Genomic DNA, 15,516 nt, shown 5'->3' on the forward strand with positions numbered 1-15,516 from the left:
GATAATTCAAAAGTGTGCAGCAAACTGACCTGAGGCTTTTTATACTAATTTGCCTGATCCTTCAATCTAACACTTTGTCCAAAGTAGATTACCCCTCTAACTCAGTTATTACTTGAAAAAAATTCCATATTTGAAAGGAAATCCTGAGCTAGTCCATTTTTTAAAAATGTTAATTTACACTCCAGTGCATTGTGGGTTTTTTCTTCTATGTGACATCAACATAACGATGCCCAGAATGCACCTTAAGCAGGGTTCTGAAAAATCAGGGCTGGTCTGAAATCTTTCCGCATTTAGTGATCTGGGTTGCTTGACAGCTCAGTTTTTTTGTGGGAGGGGAAAAAAGATATAAAATTAGACATCAATTCAGTAACGTTTTATCCAAATGTGTTTTATTCTCCAGATAACTGTGCAAATACACATATACAACTGAAGAAACTGGATTGGGAGGGGGGAGAGAAATTCATCAAGTGGCGTTATGGCCTTAACACGCGATAAAGGAATTAGCACACACTAAATAATAAAAGCCCATTCTATACCTATGGGCTTTTAGTATTTATCACAAGATAATTCTCTTAACGTATGTTAAGGCCATAATGCTGTTTGATGAATTCCCCCTCCCCTAAGTCTCTTGAGAAATATTAGATAGCATTTGAAGCAGGAAACATTTACAGGTTCTGATATCTCCAGATCAAATAATTTTATGTGCAAAAAATGTGCTCACATTCTATCAGACAAAAATAATGCACAATCTCAACAAAATACAAAACAACAAATGACAATTTTTTTAAAAATCAGAAGTTATGCTACAGAAAATGACAGAGTAATTTCTAGTAACATGCCACTGCAGAGACATTTTCTAATTTCATTTGTTCTCCTAGCATGGCCCATTCTTACTTGCTCTGAATGAACACTTCATGATCTTCCAGCTACCTACGGTAACTAGACATGGTTGTTGGCATTCTCATTACAGCTTCCAATAATTTGAAGCAGAGACTTCAAGAAAGCTCGAAAACAAACAAGTGTTATCACTCCAGAAATAAAGAAAAACTTCAGAAAGGTAAAAAAGGGAATCTTACTGACTTTTGTTTGTTCTGATGACCATAACAAAAAATAAAAAGTGTACCACTGCGTTTACAGAAGAAATCTCCTCATCAGGATTTAAGAAGAGTTTGTATTGCTCAGGAAAGCATTTCACTGTATTTAAATAATTATTCTGTAAAGATTTAAATGGTTTCAAATAATCTCTGGAATGCTCAGGTCCCAAAATGGAATGTATGGTACACTCCATCTGAACGCCAGAACAAGAAAAAAATCATAAAATGGGAAAAAGTACTACAATAACGTTACACTTATAAATTTTATAAAGCTTATTTGTACATAAAAGGCCTCTCTTAAAATGGTCATACCTAAAACTCAATCTCATCCTTTGAAGTTCACTCCATTCGTCTATTCTACCCGCTGCCACTCAGAGTTGCAGTCATTTACCGCCTCCCTGATAAGTCCCTCTCTTCCTTCCTTACCGACTTCAATGTCTGGCTCTCCGTTTTTCTTGAACCCTCATCTCTGTCCCTCATTCTTGGAGACTTTAACATACACGCTCACGACCCATCCGACTCTTACGCTTCTCAGTTCCTCACTCTAACATCCTCCTTCAACCTCCAGCTGAGCTCCACCACCCCTACTCACCAAACTGGCCATTGACCTCATCCTCTCCTCTACCTGCTCACCCTCCAAATTCTGCACCTCAGCTCTTCCTCTCTCCGATCATCACCTGATCACCTTCACACTTCATCACCCTCCCCCTCAGTCCCGCCCAACACTAACCACTACCTTCAGGAATCTCCAGGCTGTCGACCCTCCCACCTTATCCTCTAGTATCTCTAATCTCCTCCCTTTCATCATGTCCTCCGAGTCTGTCGACAAGGCTGTCTCTGCTTACAATGCCACTCTCTCCTCTGCTCTGGACACCCTTGCACCATCTCCCGTCCCACAAGGCGTACTAATCCCCAGCCCTGGCTGACCCCTTGCATCCGTTACCTTCGCTCCTGCGCCCGATCTGCAGAACGTCTCTGGAGGAAATCTCGCACCCATACTGACTTCATTCATTACAAATTCATGCTACCCTCCTTCTAGTCCTCCCTATTCCTTGCCAAACAGGACTATTAAACCCAATTGACCAATTCTCTCGGCTCCAACCCTCGTCGTCTCTTCGCCACCCTTAACTCCCTCCTCAAAGTGCCCTCCGCTCCCCCCCACAATCTCCTCAATCACTGGCTGACTGCTTCCGCGACAAGGTGCAGAAGATCAACCTCAAATTCACTACCAAGCCACCTCCTCCTCTTCACCCTTTAACCCACTCCCTCAACCAACCAACCCAGGCCTCCTTCTCCTCTTTTCCTGATATCACCGAGGAGGAAACCGCCCACCTTCTTTCCTCCTCGAAATGCACCACCTGTTCCTCTGATCCCATCCCCACCAACTTACTAAACACCATCTCTCCTACTGTCACCCCCCCCATCTGTCATATCCTCAACCTCTCTCTCTCCACTGCAACTGTCCATGACACCTTCAAGCATGCTGTAGTCACACCACTCCTCAAAAACCCATCACTAGACCCTACCTGTCCTTCCAACTACCGCCCATCTCCCTCCTACCCTTCCTCTCCAAGATACTTGAACGCGCCGTTCACAGCCGCTGCCTTGATTTTCTCTCCTCTCATGCCATCCTCGATCCGCTTCAATCCGGTTTTTGCCCTCTACACTCAACAGAAACGGCACTCACTAAAGTCTGTAATGACCTGTTCCTTGCAAAATCCAAAGGTCACTACTCCATCCTCATCCTCCTCGACCTATCTGCTGCTTTTGACACTGTCAATCATAATCTACTCCTTGCCACACTATCCTCATTTGGATTCCAGGGCTCTGTCCTCTCCTGGTTCTCCTCTTATCTCTCACACCGTACCTTCAGAGTACATTCTCATGGATCTTCCTCTACCCCCATCCCGCTCTCTGTTGGTGTTCCTCAGGGATCTGTTCTTGGACCCCTTCTTTTCTCAATCTACACCTCTTCCCTGGGCTCGCTGATCTCATCTCATTGTTTCCAATATCATCTTTATGCTGACGACACCCAGCTTTATCTCTCCACACCTGATATCACTGCAGAAACCCAGGCCAAAGTATCGGCCTGCTTATCCAACATTGCTGCCTGGATGTCCAACCACAACCTGAAACTGAACATGGCCAAGACCGAACTCATTGTATTTCCACCCAAACCCACTTCTCCTCTCCCTCCACTCTCTATTTCAGGCGATAACACCCTCATCCTCCCCGTCTCATCTGCCCGCAACCTTGGAGTCATCTTCTACTCCTCCCTCTCCTTCTCTGCGCATATCCAGCAGACAGCCAAGACCTGTCGCTTCTTTCTCTATAACATCAGCAAAATTCGCCCTTTCCTCTCTAAGCACACCGCCTGAACTCTCATCCACTCTCTCATTACCTTTCGCCTTGACTACTGCAACCTACTCCTCACTAGCCTCCCACTTAACCATCTATGCCCCCTTCAATCCATTCAGAACTCTGCTGCCCATCTTATCTTCCGCCTAGACCGATATGTTCATATCATCCCTCTCCTCAAGTCACTTCACTGCCTTCCGATCAGGTACTGCATACAATTCAAGCTTCTCTTATTAACCTACAAATGCACTCAATCTGCAGCCCCTCATTACCTCTCTACCCTCATCTCCCCTTACGCTCCTACCCGTAACCTCTGCTCACAGGACAAATCCCTCCTCTCAGTACCCTTCTCCACCACCGCCAAGTCCAGGCTCCGCCCTTTCTGCCTCGCCTCACCCTATGCTTGCAATGGACTCCCTGAGCCCATACACTAAACCCCCTCCCTGCCCATCTTCAAATCCTTGCTCAAAGCCCACCTCTTCAATGTCGCTTTCGGCACCTAACCATTATACATCTATTCAGGAAATCTAGACTGCCCCAATTTGATTGACTGCACTTTTTTGTCCTTTAGATTGTAAGCTCCTTCGAGCAGGGACTGTCCTCTGTGTTAAATTGTACAGCGCTGCGTAACCTTGGTAGCGCTTTATAAATGTTAAGTAGTAGTAGTAGTGCATACCCATAGGCGCCCCGTATAAGAGGCTTGGGGAGGCTACGCCTCCCCAGCCCGCCACTGCCCCGCCCCCCGCCGTACCTTTAAATATTACAGTTTTGCTGGAGTCGCGGGCAGCCGGCATTGAAGACATCGGCAGGCTTACGCCGGTTCCAGCAACCTTCCCTCTTCCCTCGTTGCAAGTCGGATGATGGCTCCGCCCTCTTCTGACGTATTTCCTGTATCTACGAGGGCGGAGCCATTATCCGACTTGCAACGAGGGAAGAGGGAAGGTTGCTGGAACCGGCGTAAGCCTGCCAATGTCTTCAATGCTGGCTGCCCGCGACTCCAGCAAAACTATATTTAAAGGTATGGCGGGGGGGGGGGGGTGGGCAGGAAGGAAACAGGGCAGACGGGAGAGGAGGGTTGCTGCACATGGTGGAAGAAGGGGAGAGGAGGGTTGCTGGATGGAGGGAAGAGGAGGGTTGCTGGACATGGTGGAAGAAGGGGAGAGGAGAGGGCAGGGGAGAGGAGGGTTGCTGGATGGAGGGAAGGGAGAGGAGGGTTGCTGGACATGGTGGAAGAAGGGGAGAGGAGAGGGCAGGGGAGAGGAGGGTTGCTGGATGGAGGGAAGGGGAGAGGAGGTTTACTGGACATGGTGGAAGAAGGGGAGAGGGCAGGGGAGAGGAGAGTTGCTGGACATGGGTGGATGGAGGGGAGGGTAGGGGGGAGAGGAGGGTTGCTGGACATGGAGGGGGAGGGAGGAGTGAGGAAGGAGATGAGATAACAGAAAAGGAAGAGAGTAGAAAAACTGCACATGGATGAAGAAAATAGGCAAAAGCTGGATCCACTGGACAGTCAAGTTTGCGGAGGACCCAGCTTTTACTTACGGATGTAGGACAAGAAATGAAGAAGAAAGGCGGAAAGTAAACAAATAAATGGAAAGGAAGCCCTGGAAACGGAGTTAAGAGGACAGATGGCAGCAGAATCGGATACTGGGCCAGCACAATCAGAAAAACAAAGTCACCAGACAACAAAGGTAGAAAAGATCATTTTATTTTCATTATAGTGTTTGGAATATGTCCACTTTGAGAATTAGGTGTTCAACTACCTATCCCTGCGACAAGATTTACGTGGGTCAGACATCTAGAATTTTAGCCACTCGTTTGACGGAACATAAGAGTTCAATAAACACTCAGAAGATAGGACTGCCATTGGTAGCGCACTGTACTTGATACTCCCATACGTTTGAAGATCTAAAATGTATAGTCCTGCAAGAAATATTTATGTCTCCATGAGGGGGTGATCAACGGAGACTTTTATTGCAGCAGGAGCAAAAATGGATTTTCAAACTTCATTCATTAGAACCAGCCGGATTGAATTCCCCCGTGGAATGTTGTAATTTTTTCTAAGTATCCGATAGATAGTTGGAGTATGGGCGTCTGATGTCATAACGGCTATATCCCAGCATATAATAGCAGTTCCTCAGATGTAGTGTTGAACGCTGCCCTGGAGAGCTCTGTGTGTGTCCCATGTACTGTGCAGTTTGGAGCTTTTTCCTTTATTCTTGGTGATATTTTTTGTATGATTGTTGAGCTGGATCAAGATTGCTTGTGTTTTTCGTTTGATGTTTTAGTTTTGGCCCGAGACCCTGAAGAAGCAGCGAAACGCTGGCCATCGTCAGCTCAGAGCGGGAAGTGAAGGACTACACAGCTTAGAACAGCAATCCATTAAGCAACACTTCAAAAAAGATAAGTGGAACTGTATATAATGGATACTGCATAGTGACTTAGTAGTGATTTACGTCTACAACATCACCTAGAATAACTTTTGACCATAGATACTAGAAGTGGATTGAGATCTGTGGCACTATAAGGTTTTTTGGCCAATGATGATGAGAAGACCGTTAGGTCTGTTTAAGCTCCGTGAGATTGTTCTTTATCTTGGAGCTCTTTGAGGCCATTTTCCTTTAAACAAAGTCATTTTTCGATTAGTGGATTTTTTTGTTAATTGTTGACTGTTCTGTGTTTCCACACCATCATTAATTTTTTTTAGTGGAACATAGATGCAATAGTGCATATTTTATAGGTAGAGTTTGGCTGGAGCTTGAGTAGGGTGCACAATTATGCACATAAATTATAGAAAACCATAATTTATGTGAATTCTTTGGCAAGCTAGGCATGAGAATTTACACCAGCTCAATGGCTAAAATATAAGCACATATTTTGACCTGTTATGCTAGTATTCTGCAATGGAAAGTAGGTGCCTACTTTCCTTCTTAAAATAAGCTCCACAGAGGTGCCTTCTTCTCACCTAAAAATAGGTATCTCTTTTATAGAATTGCCCTCTACTAGTGCAAGATTTGTGCTAGTATTTTATTAATAAACAAGCTATAAATAGATGCTTTACTTGCTCTATTAACCTAGGAACCTTGCAATAAAATTACCCACTAAGGGGGAAATTCTATAAATGACTCTGAAAAAACATTATTGTACAAAGGGCACTCCAAGATGAGCGCTCTTTATAGAATAGTGTTGAGTGCCAAATTCCACAGTCAACTTTGGGTGCGAGGATTTATGTCAGCTGAAACATTGTGTAAATCCTGGTGTGCAAGTTGGGTGTGGATCCCAACTATTCTGTAACACTGTATCTTTTGTGAATGCCCCCAACCTGCCCATGCTCCTCCCACAGCCATGTCCCCTTTTGAATTGCGTGTGATCCAATTTAAGTGCCCATTGTTACAGAATAGTACGCAGCCAGATCAGAGCCTAAATCATAACCAAATTAAGTGCTTGTTAACACTAATAATTAAATCATTGGAGCAAATTAACTAATTACTTTGGGAACTAACCAAGGAACTGCTTCCAATTTTGGGCACCTTTCATAGAATCTGAGGATAACCACGAGACTGTAAGCATATTCTCAATGGGAAACCTTGTGCTGGGGTCAGTAGATATAACATACCCATATGCTTTTACATCTGTTGTAAAGGTCCATGCAGTGTTTTCAAAATGAGAGATTTGTATGGACTTTTCTTCTCCGGCCTCTCTCATCTTCAGCACTGCCCCTTTTAGGATATGGTTGGCACAGATACTTGACTTGCAGTGAGGGGAGTCTATTTTCAGCAGGTAAACAGGAGATCCACATTTATTTAAAACCAGCACACTATTAAAGAGTTGACATAGAACATTTAGCTTGATTGAATCTAGTACAATGTTTTGCGAGCTCTGAGATCAAGCTCATAGGATATCTTGGCCCAGATCCCCTGCAGAGTGACTATAGAAAAAGCTTTAGGATTTCTGTAGGATTTGTGTTACATTTTCTGAAAATATGAAATAGCATCACTTGCATCCCAAGTTACTGGAAATGTAATGAAATATAAGATGATGACAGGAGACATTAAGGTTGACTGCACCAAAATATGAAACAGCCGTCAACAATTTCTGAGTTCTAGTCCCACATCTGCCATTGTCAACTGACTCCTTGACGTTAGTAATTCATACAATGGACAACTGATCTAACCCATGGAAAGACTGTGTCTAAGGTGTAAGGCAAGGGTGTGAGATATTATCACCTTGGACGGGTAGTAACTCATCAGGAAAGGTCATTGGGGACTTTTTGAATTGAGGACCCTGGACAGAAGGGGAGGGGCAACTTTTCAGATTTAAAGAATGGTGGTTTTAAAGGCATTCACTGATGCCTTATATGTAAAGCATATCCTAGCTTTACTACCCTGAGACTATTGCTAGAGGTTAGCACTGCCATTTTGAGGCTCAGAGCTGATGATGCAGGTGCTCCAGAACAGCCCCATTTCACTAGACACCAGGGATCACCTCCAGGTAAGTGCTGGGAGAGATTAGAGAGTGCCCATAAATGGGTCGCGGGGAATCAGAAAAGGGGAGGAGATTGAAAGGGGGCGGGGATTGAATCGGCAACCTGGAAGTTATGCAGATGCTGGTCAATAGTATTATCACCTGCATAGCTAAGTGACAAAAGATAGGACAGTCTTTTGTGCAATTCAATCTGGCCACTTAGCTATGAGGGAACTAGCGCTGAATATAGTCCATACTCATATATGTACTAGCTCCTCACCGATTCTGCTCCCGGACTGCCCCTCCATTGTCAGTATTTATGTTGTGCAGTTACAGCCAATATTCAAGTGGCACTGCGCATTTAAGTTTCTGAATATCAGTGACCAGCCTGCTCAGTGTAGATTAAGTGGGCAAGAGCCTCTCCTGCCTGCTTAAACCAGGCTGAATATTGACTCCATACTGCCTACTTTTATGTGATGTGTACACAAGCATTTTTGGAGGCAGTTCTGGCACTCATGTGCATATTTTATCAAACACGCATATATGCATCTATTCTTCCTAGCATGTATATATACGCACACACATACACAACTATGCCTTCCCTCAGAACAGGTATATAAATATGCACAACTACTTTCTCTAGGTAATTTTATAACGGCATCTATGGGCCTGTCCTGCAGGTACCCTGTAATAAAATTACTCTTAGTGATTAAATACCGCTTTTTGCATATACTCTGCTATTGACCTGTGAAATGAAATGGGGAAGCACCTAACCTTGTTTCTTCAGAAACAGAGCTTATTATGCCCATCCAACTTTCTGACAGGGTCCTCCAGAGCTATAAGTGAGGTTATAACGAAATCACTGGGGGGATTCTTTGGTGGGTCAGAAAGGAATTGTCACTTTTGGTGCATAAACTGAATAAAAGATATTTGTCCAATCACAGGTAGCCCTCTGCTGCTACTCCAATGAATCAGACAGCCATACTGAAACAGAAAATGGAGCAGCTATCTGTTCCAGGGCAGAGGGGGAGGGAGCTATCTACCATAGAAAAACTAGCTAGGGTTGCATACTGAGTCACTGCATGTAGTTGGCACTGAAAGCACTAGGACTATGGTGACACGACATGAGTGCCTCAGACATGCCCCATCCCTGTATCCAACTAACAGCAACAGTTAAGATATTTTGCTTATAATCCTTTATGGAAGGTCCTGTAGCTTCCAAGAATGGATTGCTCCAGATCTCATTATCTCAATCTATAAAACAAATTTCCCTGCCATCTTAAAAGCTTCCTCTGCCTTGAGCTGTTTCTGGCATACCTTTATCTAAGGTCCCCATAAAAATTTATTAGACTTGAAGTGATCCTCAAATCTATTTTGGCTGATATTATCTTGACAGCATTTTGGGGGAGTTTGCTCAGATTTGCTGGAGAAGTTCAGTAAAAATTTTCATGACAAATCTGAAGAAAAATTTCACAGAAGGTTGCTGATTGTATGAAGCCAATTCACTGATTTGAAAAATCCAAATCAAGTTTTATTTTTTTCCAACAGAAAGGTATTCCAAACTAATTAAGTGAACCACAACCTACTTTGCAGTTTCGTTCAACTAGTTTGTAACCTTTAAAAAAAACACCTCTCAACCCCCCCCCCCCCCCCCCCGTTATTACATCCACCTGTGTGTTGTTTTCTTCTGTAGTGAGGTACTGTCTTCTTTGTCAATATGATAATTGCTCCTTGACCTCTAAGAGGTTCCTTGTTCTATGAATTCTCTTAATTTCATCCACATAGTTTTGGACAGCAAAACTGCTGTCCATGGTCCTGATGAGGCCTCCTCAAAACATCATACAGAGGCAATATCACCACCTGTTCCTAAATAAGTTCTTATCAGCCACACTAATGCCCTACACAGGAATAGATCTGTTTGAAGTTTTACAGGGCTTTTAATCCTCCTGTGTCATAATCATGCAAATCTCTCAGACATAAGAGAACATGAAGAAGGTTTAAGTCAATGAGTTGGTCCCATTATCAGATCAAACTAAATATAAAGGGTATCTTCATGGGCATTGGCTGATGCTTTTTCTCCTCTATCCATTCTCCCTTTGTGGGAGATGTTATGCACTGTGCATCCTGGTGGGAGGCTGCACTACTGCTTCCATCTGCTGCATTCATTCAGTCTGTTGGGGGTTCTGTTGGAAAGTTGTGATGCCCAGACTTCATATCACTGCAATGTTGTCTAGTGTTCTCCAGCTGGCCAGCAGTTGGGCATGATCTCCATCTCTACAGAAGAGGTACTGTTGCACTACACACCCTTGTGTGTTGCTGTAACTTTAGATAACTGTACCAACAGCAGAAATAGAATGTTTCCATAACAAGAAGAAAGCAAAAGAGGCAAAAGTCTGTTTCCCACAGAGGGAGCAGGTAAAAGACCTGTAAGAAGAGTGACAGCTCTGAGTGACATGAAAGGCATCCAGCCAGTAAATCTCATCCACAATGCAGTCGTAGCAACAGCAGCTCAGAGGAAGCTTTGGCACAATGACAGAAGATGAATTTGTCCTGTCAACAAACCCGGCATCCCATAAAATAAATGAAACTAGAAAAAGGTGGCTTTCTCCTTCAGGGCATCTGTTCGGCTGTCAATCCATCTCAATTATTCCACTGAGCTGAGACTGAGTCTATAAACAGGGATACAGGAGGGCAAAACAGAGAGAGAAAAGGAAGGAGATATTGAGTTAAAAAAGAAAAAAACAGTTATAAGGATCAATGACTATGACACTCTTATTATTACCATTGAGAAATAGGACTGGCAGCCAGACATGAAACTGTGCATGGTAATATCCTTGCACAGTTAACAGGTCACTGGCACATTTACTCAATGAGTGTATAACGTTTTTTTTTTTTTTGGGGGGGGGGGGGGGCTGGAAGATTCCCCCGGCTCAGTGACAGAGCCTTCATTCACAAAAATTTGGATTTTTTCTTCATTTTACCACCTTCTGCCCTCATATCTAGGTCAGTCACAGACCACAGCTTCATTAAGAGCCCAGTACAAATGCAACCTGAATTTAGAAAGTAGGTGTCACTACTGTGTAATGGCTGAGACTCTCACCCGAATCCCAGAGGTTATGATCACTTCACCTACAGTATCCCCAGCCCTGGTTGGCTTGAGGAACAGGATGGGCCCTTGAACAAACCCAGATCTCCCTCAGACCAGCTCAGGCCAGAGCATAAAATGAGACACTAATATAGCTTTAGGATAAGATTTTAATGAACAAATATTCCAGTAATACTCCTGAGACTTACCTTCATAGCTCTGTAGATCCAGTGCTGATATTCATTCACTTTGGTATAGACACCTGGCTTTTTGGGCAAAGCACAACCTGTCCCCCAACTCACAATCCCAGCCAACCGCCATCGTGTTGTCACTGAGATGTTGTCCTCACAGACAAAAGGACCACCACTGTCTCCCTGGGAGGAAATAAGGCCAAAGAGCAGAAGAATTAAGTTTATTATAATTACAAGAAAGGTTTCCAAATTAACTGAAAGCTCTGCCCAACAAGTCAGTAATATAGCCTGCAGCATCTTGGGCTGAGTACAACCAAACACAGTGAGGTACTGAAACACACAGCTTGCAGTGCATCATGTTTTACTATTTTAAAATCAAAGGGGTCAATGTTCAGCCCACAGTGGTCAGCATTTTTGTAAATGCTGACCACTTTGGGCAGATTTACAACCGGATATTCAGTGCTGACCCACACCCACATATATGTGTGTTTCTTTATTTGCCAAAGACTGTACATTGTGCGGAATATAAATATTTTGAATAAAGTAAGTAAATAAATAAAAACATCGGTTCTGAATCCAGTTGATTGGTGGATGCGGGATTATCTGGGTACTGCTGATATTCAGCTCTGGTACCTGGATAGCTATCCTGGCAGGATAGGACAGTCTTTTCTGCAGTTTAACACTCTTGGATAAGTATTCAGGTACCAGCACAGACTATCGGAAGTGCCTGGATATTTACCGGCTCCACTTATGCTCCACCTCCACACAGCCCTGATAAGTGTGGACACACTGACCTGATATTTTGCAGCACTATCCGGTTAAATGCCACAGAAAATCAAGGAAGGACCTTAAACAGGCAGGAGCTGTACCTGGTCAATTAAGCCCTGCTGAGTATCTACAGGAAAAAATTAGTAAAGCTATACAAAACACGTTACATTTTCTCTTGAAGAAATAGCAGCACGGTTATGGATCAAGGGATGTTGCTAAAGGTGAAGGCCGATCAAACTAACAGACATGACTGTAGCTAGAATGGTATGTGAACAGGAGTTCAGGAAACAGAACATGAGATAATAGAAATGTAGCAGGGAGTTTTTGGCTGAACAACACAAGAGAAAAAGATGATGAGTGAGAAGAATGAACTAATGTTTTATGAAAGGGCTTTGTATAGAAACAGCATATAAGCTGCAGCCTGATAAGTGAATGTTTGAGACAGTCTCAGCCAATACTTTTGTATAAGCAGACCTGTTCTCCTATGAGAAAATTTATATTGATTCTGTATACTCTATTGGTAAGTTAATAAATTGCTTTTCTCATATGTGGCCTGGTCTTTTATCATTCCAATCTTTTACTGGGATATGTATGATTATTGGGATGGTTGTAAAAAGACCGAATTCTTATTTACATTGGTGACCTCCCGACGTTGATAGGAGGGATCGTCCATTACAAGTCACGCAGGGACCCTCCAATTGACACGGATTTCGGGTTGGGGCACAGTGACAAATAAACAAAAAAATAAATTAGCAAAAAGAGGGAAAAAAAAAGTAATACAGATCATAAAAAGTACAAAACAATAGGAAAAAGACAATAAAAAGTGGGTCATTTTCACTGTTATTACTGCTAGGTCCTAGGTCTGACTTTTTGCACGCAGACTAGGGGTTTTAAGCAAGTGAAATTATAAGTGAAATACCGGGAGCACTCCAGAAGGAGTCATCGACTCAGGGACGCCTGAGCTGACTCGGCACGAAGTGATTGAATCCAGGGAGTACTGGATGGGCCGGCGGGCGATTGTTTCCACAGGAGTGGTAACGCGCTTCCACATTAGCACGCCAATACAGAGGACTGGCTACACCACTAGTGCCAGCAGTGGACGGGACGCCCAGGTGCGTGTTGCACGGATAGTGGTAAGTAAAATTCCAAATTTGAGCGTGAAGGGGGGGGGGGGGTTACTGCCCCATTGCACTCCTTACGTGAAGACACGTGAAGGGGGATTTCAGTGTCCCATTGCACTCCTTACGTGAAGGTTTAATTGTTAGAAAAAGTGTTTTACAGTATTGAGTGTAAGATGGCCACATCTTGTGAGATAGTAATTAAATGCTTTCCATTACAAAATACAGATTTTACTAAGGCTCGTACTAAATTGCATAAATGGAACCAAAAACAAACTGATTTTTGTTGGCCATTGTACGAGCGGCCCCCAGACACGAGGGAGTTCCCATAAAATAAAAATTATTTTAAGCCCCGTACAGTTTAGTTTTGGCCAATGCTCCTAAGAAATTACTAAAAAGAATTAAAGTTATCCCATGAACATATTACCAAAATGGGTTTGTTAAAATTCATTTCTCCGGATAAGAAGTCATAAGTTCTTTTATTGTCTGCCTTACTGTGCCCCGTAATTCCGTAAATTTACTAGGCATAGATTTATTGACACAATTTAACTTTTAAATTCATTTTGACATCCAGAGCCAATTCAGAATAACTGTTTGATATTTGTTATAATAACTCTTGCTAAATATATTTTTAGGTTTTGTTCCTAACTATGCTTTGTTTGGATTACTAAAATTGAAGTGCTCTATAGTAAACGAGAATTTTTCTGGCTCTACAGCACTATAACTAGGAATCAGAGTTTTGTTTTCCTTTTCAACACCTTTTTTTTTTCTCTTTCTCTTTTGAGAGCATAGCTGCTGTGTAAGGTCATGATATAGCCAGACCAATGGCGGAACGTAAAGAAATACTTTCTTGTTTTTTTACTTATTTCTATGCACCTTCAGATATTGATCTGCTGCAGAGATACAGTATCCAAATGGAGTATTTATACAGTATTTTTCCCTGCCTTCGGAGTAGCTGTCCCATATACTTTGCACATATGAGAAGTACTTATACCCCTAGGACAATGTTCTGCTAATTTATCATATGTAGTTGTATATAATATCATGTTGTTCACAGGTCATACATATCCACATTTCTTACTGTTGCCATGGACCTGACCTGCAACCAAGTATACCTTTTTTTAGAGAAAGCAATGCATTGCAATTCTGAATTTTTGATCATTTCACATTGTGTTCCTTAACTAATTTTTTTTCCGGAAAGGGAGCAGAACTTGAGTACTCTGCCCGATTAAGAAAAGAAAGAACTTTGAATTTTTCTTTGTGCCTCACTATGCCTGACTCCCCTTTCCAAACGGTTTGTGCTCAGACTTTGCTGCTAACTTATCTCTCTATATAAAACTTACCTCCAACATTCTAATGAAGCCTCACTTTCCCAACGTTCTAAAAGTGAGGTGGCAGAGACCACTTTTTTGCTCCTTGAGTGTCTGCCCCGCCCACGCGTCAAACGTGATGACGACGGGGGCAGAGCAATGACACTCCTCCCCCCTCCCTCAGTCGCTGTCCTCTCACTCTCAGCACCGTTTACCTGCCTTTCTCAGCACTCCAAACTTCACTTTAACACTGCTGCGCTGAAGGCATCCTGCTTTTCTCACTCACTCAAACACACTCTCTCTCTAACATCCGACCCATGAACAGCACGTTATGTCAAAGGAGAAGAGAAACGAAAGACAGATGCTTCACTACTCCTCAGCCCTCCCTCAGTCGCTGTCCTCTCACTCTCAGCACCCTCTACCTGCCTTTCTTGGCACTCCAAACTTCACTTTAACACTGCTGCGCTGAAGGCATCCTGCTTTTCTCACTCACCCAAACACACTCTCTCTCTAACATCCGACCCATGAACAGCACGTTATGTCAAAGGAGGAGAGAAACTAAACACAGATGGTTCTGCCAGGTAAAGCAGAATTCCTTCATCACAGCGCACAGTCACAGAATTTGGCCAGCATGTCAGGCATAATATTTACTTCATTTAAATTTCTTATGTACTGCCTGCAAGCTCTTGAAACACTGTACGTCACTCTCTCGCTCTCATACACTCTCTCGGTCTCACAGGGAGTCTGTGTATCGCACACATACTCTCACACACTCTCTGACACACACTGTATCTGTGTAAAACACACTCTCTCTCTCACACTCACTGTGTCTCACATCCGCACTTGCACACACTCTCATTCTCACACACACACACTCTATCTCTCACAAACACACTCGCACCCACACTCACTCTCTCTGTCACACACACACACTCACACATTCACTCTCTCTCTCTCACATAGTCACTCTCACACACACTCTCACAAACATACACACTCCCAGGAAAACCTTGCTAGCGCCCGTTTAATTTGTGTCAGAAACGGGCCTTCTTTACTAGTACATATATATCTCTTGCTTCTGGGCAGAGATACATTCTTTCTGTTGTTCTCCTTTACAAGCCTGGCCTTGAC

General features: G+C 43.2%; 1 protein-coding gene across 1 annotated transcript in view; it reads right to left on the bottom strand.

The window, feature by feature from the left end:
* Positions 1-6,735: 6,735 nt before the first annotated feature.
* The window catches only part of HPN (hepsin), a 639,182-nt gene continuing 630,401 nt past the window's right edge, over positions 6,736-15,516 (bottom strand). The window contains exons 12-13 of the mRNA XM_030213574.1: positions 11,208-11,372; positions 6,736-10,582 (exon numbers count right to left, since the gene is read on the bottom strand). Of these exons, the coding sequence (XP_030069434.1) occupies positions 10,544-10,582; positions 11,208-11,372 (204 nt within the window). The 3' untranslated portion in view covers positions 6,736-10,543. The remainder of the gene's footprint in view (positions 10,583-11,207; positions 11,373-15,516) is intronic.

Source organism: Microcaecilia unicolor, chromosome 8, assembly GCF_901765095.1.
Source record: "Microcaecilia unicolor chromosome 8, aMicUni1.1, whole genome shotgun sequence".
In the NCBI taxonomy this organism is placed as follows: domain Eukaryota; kingdom Metazoa; phylum Chordata; class Amphibia; order Gymnophiona; family Siphonopidae; genus Microcaecilia; species Microcaecilia unicolor.